This window comes from Rhinopithecus bieti, unplaced genomic scaffold, assembly GCF_001698545.2.
Source record: "Rhinopithecus bieti isolate Rb0 unplaced genomic scaffold, ASM169854v2 scaffold_8783, whole genome shotgun sequence".
In the NCBI taxonomy this organism is placed as follows: domain Eukaryota; kingdom Metazoa; phylum Chordata; class Mammalia; order Primates; family Cercopithecidae; genus Rhinopithecus; species Rhinopithecus bieti.
The window spans coordinates 1540729-1547920 of NW_016806197.1; the positions used below are offsets into that span (position 1 = coordinate 1540729).

The following is a 7192-nucleotide window of genomic DNA, read 5'->3' on the forward strand; positions in this document are numbered from 1 at the left end:
TTAAGCAATCCTCCCACCTCAGCCTCTTGACAGCTTGGACTGTAGGTCCCCAGCTGAAATTTTCTTTCTTTTTTTTTTTTTTTTTTTTTTTTTTTTTTTTTTTGAGACGGAGTCTTGCTCTGTCGCCCAGGCTGGAGTGCAGTGGCCGGCTCTCAACTCACTGCAAGCTCCGCCTCCCGGGTTCACGCCATTCTCCTGCCTCAGCCTCCGGAGTAGCTGGGACTACAGGCGCCCGCCACCTCGCCCGGCTAGTTTTTGTATTTTTAGTAGAGACGGGGTTTCACCGTGTTAGCCAGGATGGTCTCGATCTCCTGACCTCGTGATCTGCCCGTCTCGGCCTCCCAAAGTGCTGGGATTACAGGCTTGAGCCACCGCGCCCGGCGAAATTTTCTTTAGTTATCATAGCATGTTAATAGCTACTACTTATAATACTGTTTTTATAACTTATGGCTACTTTTTTTTTGGTTTCCTGGAAGCATTTGTTCAAAAAGACAGTATAGGGTTATGGGTTTTTTGTTGTTGTAGGAGTTATGTCATCCCTAGATCGTATTGTTATTAATTCCGATTTGCTGTGGCTTTTGAAAGTCATCTTTTACCCATCTGCATGTGATTATTTTATTAGTGTGGTATGAAGAATAGCACTTGCATGTCCTGTCCACACCTGTCTCTTAGCTTAACTGTGTTATGTAAACTTTATTTTGGGTCCAGAAGCTACAGTGTCAAAGAAAGCAAATGCAATATAAGTGAGCTTTTCTGAATAAAAGTGTAGCAAGATATTAAGGCAAAATAGCAAAATCAAAGTGCTTGACAAAGGTAATGGTGAACATCTTCCCTAGCGTGAAAATGGTATTCAACAAATACTTGTTGAGTTGAGCAAGAGCAAGTCCAGGGCCATGTTCTGTCTGTGGTGCCTGCCCCAGGGTCTTGTGGGCCCTGACCGACCCTGAGAGAGCAGGCCTGCCAGGGGGTTATGTAAAATGTCAGCCTGGCCCCAGGAAGGTAGCAGGACCCTGCGATTTAGAGAACTGTAAGAATATTGGGAATATGCGTTTGGTGTCAGGGAAGTGCAAGGTCGAATACAGTTTTAGAAACTTTAAAAACTGACCGTATCAAGATGAGCATTATACATTATACAGATATATTTATAGTATATTTAGGGAATCCAAATGACATTTGATCATTGTTTGGGAAGGCCTATTGATTTTATATCTGATCATTCAATCTAGAGACATTAAATTCAGTTGATTAATGGAGTTCCCCAACTGTAAGACTTCTTTACGAAGTTATTTTCAAGCTTTGCAAAGATCTTCTGAGATCAAGGGGATCAGCAAACAGTAAGATAGAGTGTACTGCTATACCCAAGAAAAAGAAATAAACCTTACAACTCTCAGCAAATCATTCGAAATGTCAGAAATGTGTTTCTTTATCTCGGTAAAATGGATTGATTGAGAAGTATGGAAAGTATAACAGTGGCATGCAGAATATTGTTTTTATGAATATTCAGAATTTCAGTTGTTTACATAATGATGGATCTTTATAGTAAATGTAACCACATTTACTTGTGCTGTGCTTTAGAGAACAGCTGATGTTCCCTTTCCACTTTGTGGACCGGCTGGGAAAGCACGATGTGACCTGCACAGTCTCAGGGGGCGGGAGGTCGGCGCAGGCTGGAGCGATACGATTGGCAATGGCAAAAGCTTTGTGCAGCTTTGTCACCGAGGACGAGGTCGAGTGGATGAGACAAGGTATGAGTCTAGGTGGGACGGGCATGGTGGCCCAATACTGGCTATACATGTTCGTCGGCTTCTTGTACTAGTGCCTGAAGTTCGTGAGAAAATACATAGTTACATATGTAATATTTCCCTTCGTTATCTTCTTTCTTGCTACAGAACCAACAGTATTTCTCAGGTTTGATTTCTACAAGGTGAGCTTGAATTAGAAAAAGGGGAGAACTCCCCGCACTGATTATTTGAGCCCTGCTAAAGTGTTCAGTTCCAAGGTCAGGGAAAAGTTAATTTTGTCCTTAATGCATAATCTTTTGTTCAGCTTAACAAAGTGCTTAGCTTAGTTATATTTAAGAGACAAATTGCTTGTTTTTGTTTTATCAAGAAATGTGTGGGTGTTTTGTTTTTGAAACAGTCTCTCTGTCACCCAGGCTGGAGTGCAGTGGTATAATCATAGCTAGCTGCAGCCTCAAGCTTCTGGGCTCGAGCAATCCTCCTGCCTCGGCCTCCCAGGTAGTTAGGACTATGACGTGCACTAGCAAACCCGGATAATTTTTGTGTATTTTGTAGAGACTGCGTTTTGCTATGTTGCCCAGGCTGTTCTCGAACTCCTGGCCTCAAGCAGTCCTGCCTTGGCCTCCCAAAGCACTGACATTATGTAGCATGAGCTACCACACCTGGTCTGTCATTGAAATCTGTAATAATTGTTTGGTTAATGATAAAGTTCTTTGGGTATTTTGTTTTTGTAAGTTATTGGAGGTTTCAATTTTTTCCCATTGCGATGTTTGAATTTTCTTGTACCCTACTCTGTGTAACCCTGTTACCTGAGCATGAATACAGGAGTCCCTGTGTAATGTGAAAAAGGATGGGCAGTTGATTCTTTCATTAGGGTACTGCTTTAGCAGTTAGAATAAATCAGGGAAGTTTGAGCTGAAGACTATCTTCGCACTGTATATGAGAAGAGGAAAGCACCGTGTGTGCTGTCGGCCATCTGCATGGTCCTGGGCAAGTCACTTAGCACCGAAGTTCATCAGCTCCTCCTCTGGGCAAGTAGGATGGTCTCTGTGCACCAGACCTGCTGGTACAAGCCACTGGGATTCAATAAAAACACTACCTATGGCTTAGGCTACTTAATTGCTTAAGGCTCTTAAAAATCCATTTGCTTATAAGCAATTTGTCATCATATGGGATTCATATCTAGTCATTGAAGTAATTTGCTAGAACCTTAACAATTTGATTAGTTCGAGCTCCTGTGCATATCTGAAAGTAATAAAGCATTCTTACAACTGAAGCTAGAACTTAGGCCTTGTCTGTATTTTGTCAAATACCACTGTTTTATTCCATGTATGTCCTTTAAGTACAAGCAAGTGTAAAAGCTTACGAGTATGTAATAAATAATTGAAGTGTTGCTATATGTGCATTAAATGGTCCTTAATAAAATACCCAAGCCTTGTATACAGTAAGAGGAGTGCTAACGTTGGAAGAGTGAAAAAGATAAGGAAAAAGTCCATTTACGTATTTATAAAAGCAATGTAAGAACTTTCCCATCAGTGCTATTCTTGGAATTTGTGGTCTTTACTAACTTCCTATAGCTGCAGCCACTGCTGGGCTCTTCCGTGTGGGCCATAGCTAGGAGTCAGCCCAGCAGTTGCCTAGAAACATACTCACTCCTGATGACTGGGAGAATGACAGTTTCCTGTTTCAGCTGACTTTATTCTTCTAGAAGAAACTGCCTGTGCTGAGAATACAACTCTAAAACTGATTTTTTAAATTCTAAAAAAAAAAAAAAAAAAACAGGGACTATTATGGCATAAATTAAAATAATAAGTTTCCTTTTTTAAATGTTTGACAAGTCATATTTGTATGTATATGCATATTCATGTAAACTGTTAATAGATGGTATCTAAGTACTTTCTCATACTTCACCTTTACAGTAACTTTTTCTTCTCTGCCTCTTGTCTCCATTAAAACTCTGGCCTCTGCAATAGTAAGTGTGCAGGTTAAGTTCCTTTACAGTGAATAGTGACCGCCCCGACAAGAGCAGCTTTAGCTCGCTTAGATTAGGCAAGCTTAAAAGCCAAAAGGGAACCATGATTCTTATAAGATAAGGAAAGCAGGTTTAAATAACGTCACTGGTGTTTGTCCCAGAGGTTGGAAAAATATCCTCAGAGAGTGGAAGCAAACTGCCGTCACGAGGTTGATACTGGGCTGGTAAATTACTGGTCTGGTTGCTTTCCTCTGATTTTTTTTCTCAGACAACAGTACGTGTAAATTCATGAACCTGCTTTTCTTCTTGGCAGCGTGCATATTAATGGTTCCTCAAGGCTTCTGTTTTTTTGCTGCAGCTGGACTCCTCACTGCTGATCCACGTGTGAGAGAACGGAAGAAGCCAGGCCAAGAGGGAGCCCGCAGAAAGTTTACCTGGAAGAAGCGCTAAGGGTTCGCTCCCAGGAAGGAAGAGGAGGAGCTGTGTGTGTGCTGGCACGTGGCGGACACAGAGGAAACAATGACTGACCAACTTGAGGGCAGTACTGTCAGCAATTTCTTTGAGTTGTGAGATGGATTTATTTTTAAATGCTACTTTGTAAAGGTGACCTTTAAAAAATAAAAGGAAAAGAAGAATGTTAGTCTCATTCTGCCACTTTATTTTCTTAACTTTTTCAGAAGATAGTTTTAGGAAGCATAATTCATAGAATCTGGCATATTAGACCTGAAAGGAATATTCAGCAATATATAGTTGAGTTACCTCATTTTGCAGACAAGAAGGCTAAGCCCCCAAAATTAAGCAGCCAACCAGAGCCATACTGTTGGTACTTTTCATGCTAGAGCTACACTAGCACTCATTTCCCCTGATTCTGTTGCTTCCCCACTTGGCAATTGTCACCGCATATTTTTCAAAATGAGAGGTGAGAGTGCTTGCTCAGAAGAATGAAGTAACTTGAGTCGGTCAGGAGCTCAGTGGAGCCAGGGAGCTGAGCTGCCAGGTGTGGGAGGTGCTGGTGCAGACAACAGCCAAGTGAAAGGCACAGTCGAGCCTATCTGTGCTCACTCGCTGCAGGAATACGAGCAAGGCTACAGCAAAGAAGGCACCCCTGCCCCCTTTTTTGGATCAGTTTTATTTTGGGGATATTTAAAATTTGTTTTATTGTGTATATTTAAGGTATACAACAGGATGTTTTGATATACATTTACAGAGTGAAGTGATTGCTGCAGTCAAGCAAATTGGCACAGCCCTCATGCAGTTGCCTATGTGTGGGTGTGTGGAAAGAGCACCTCAGGTCTCTTCTCATTTCCAGCATACAATACAGTGTGATTCACTGTCGTCCTCATGTTGTACGTTAGGTCTCTAGACTTACTCGTCTTATGTAACTGCAGCTTCGTACCTTTTGACCTGCATCTCGCCCTCCTCCACCCCCTGCCTCTGGTAATTACAGTTCTACTTTGTGCTTCTATACATTTGACTTTTTAAGACCCCACAGCTAAGTGAGATCTTGCACTACTTATCTTTCTGGTCCTGGCTTACATCATAGTGTCCTCTGGGTTCATCCATATTGTGGCAAATGGCTGGATCTCCTTTTTCAAGGTTGAATAGTATTCCATTGTGTATATATATGCCACAGTTTCTTTACTGAAACAATTGTGGATTCCATTCTGGATCAGCACAGATGTGGAGAAAAGTGACTTCAAGCTCCCGTTCCCCAGGAAGTCTCAGCTGAGGTGCCTGAGGGAGGACTTGGCTGAAGGGAACAGATCCCTCTGAATGAAGGCACCCAGCCAGGAGTGCACATAGCTCTGGAAGAGCATGGGCTGCGGGAGGTGGGCTGAGTCCTTGACTGCAGCCCCCAGAACCTGTCATGCACTGGCTGTGCACAAGTCAGGGCTGGGGAGTGTAGCTTGCCCCCGTGAGGCCCACCAGGCAGTCTTTATGATTGACCATGGTTTGGCATCACACATAGGTGATTGGACAGGAGCTAGACTCCTCAGTCATAGCTAAGCCTTCAATTGCGTTTTGCTCTCAGATTTCTAAAGTACCTTAAAAGGAAGAAGCTTTGGCATTTTAACTCTAATGCAATTGTGCAGTAGGTTTTTGAGGGGGGAAAGGGGCAGTTGGTGACGGGTACTTTAAAATCCATTTCAGGCCAGGTTTGGTGACTCACGCTTGTAATCCCAGCACTTTGGGAGGCTGAAGCAGGTGGATCACTTGAGACCAGGAGTTTGAGACCAGCCTGGCTAACATGGCGAAACCCCATCTCTACCAAAAAATACAAAAATTAGCTGGGTGTGGTGGCATGTGCCAATAGTCCCAGCTACTCAGGAGGCTGAGGTGGGAGAATCGCTGGAACTCAGGAGGCAGAGGCTGCAGTAAGCCGAGATTGCGCCACTGCACTCCAGCCTGGGTAACAGAGTCAGACCCTGTCTCAAACAAAAAAAAAAATTCATGTCAATGCAGTTATTTTAAGTAAAAATATTGCTTCAAGAATTAGACCCTCAGTGCTCAATGATCCACTGATTTCTTCATAAGTGTCTATTTTTAAATAATCTTGAATAAGTTCTGAGACATGTATATACACATCAGATCCTTTATGTGGTAAAATAAAATAACATGATGATGAACAATGAGAGTGAGTACCACCATGCGGTACCCAGTGCCCTTTTCATGCCAGATGAAACTGTAGAAAATACTTTCTGGGGTTCTTTCTGTGTGGCAGTCATTCTCCAGTGAAATTATCTGTGGCAGGTTTTGGTCGGTGGTGTTGATTTAGCCTGTGTCTGTTGGAGCATACTTTTTACCACTTTGACAAGAGCGAAGTGATAAGTGGTTCCCCCGCGTCGCGTGGGTGTGCTGAGATGGGATGGCGGGTGGCCCTGTCAGCACCAATCGCCCACTTGCTGAGCTCTTGCCATACCTGGTGTCCTCCGGGGCAGCCTGGAGTATATGCAGTCTGGCCCTGCATCAGCTACTGTTGGTGACGTGGAAGAGACAAAGGTCTCAAGTCTAGTGGGAGACCTGCTCCTACAATGCCACAGGAGGACAGCTGAGGAAGGGGGCCTTGAGGACGGTAGCTCCCTGAGGAGGAGGCGGTGGGGAAAAAAGAGGCCATGGGAGGAGAGGTGGGGAGTACAGATAGAGGAAATGGCAAGAAAGGAGGAAGGAAAGTCCAGGAAGTGTGCAGGGAGTGAAGGCAGGCAGGCCAGGACATTGCTGGGGAGGGAGGAGGGCCCTGTGGAAACCAGCTGGGAAGGAGGCTGAGGCAGGTTTGTGGAGGGCCTGAAAGTCATGGTGACGTTCCTGCACTGCCAAAGGGGAATCACTTAGTCTTTTTTTCTCCTTTGAGAGTACAGATGAGGGTTGAAATTAGAACTATGTTTTTAAACTGTATTTTAGCAACCCTTTAAAAATATATATATTAAGTAGAGTCATAGTACATAATATAACAACAAAATCAGAGCCTTAGGTCTCACCTTCT

The 7192-nt window shown here is 43.4% G+C and overlaps 1 protein-coding gene across 1 annotated transcript in view; it reads left to right on the plus strand.

The window, feature by feature from the left end:
• The window catches only part of MRPS9 (mitochondrial ribosomal protein S9), a 61064-nt gene extending 56707 nt beyond the window's left edge, over positions 1-4357 (plus strand). The window contains exons 10-11 of the mRNA XM_017875029.1: positions 1576-1745; positions 4070-4357. Of these exons, the coding sequence (XP_017730518.1) occupies positions 1576-1745; positions 4070-4161 (262 nt within the window). The 3' untranslated portion in view covers positions 4162-4357. The remainder of the gene's footprint in view (positions 1-1575; positions 1746-4069) is intronic.
• The last annotated feature ends 2835 nt before the right edge of the window (positions 4358-7192 follow it).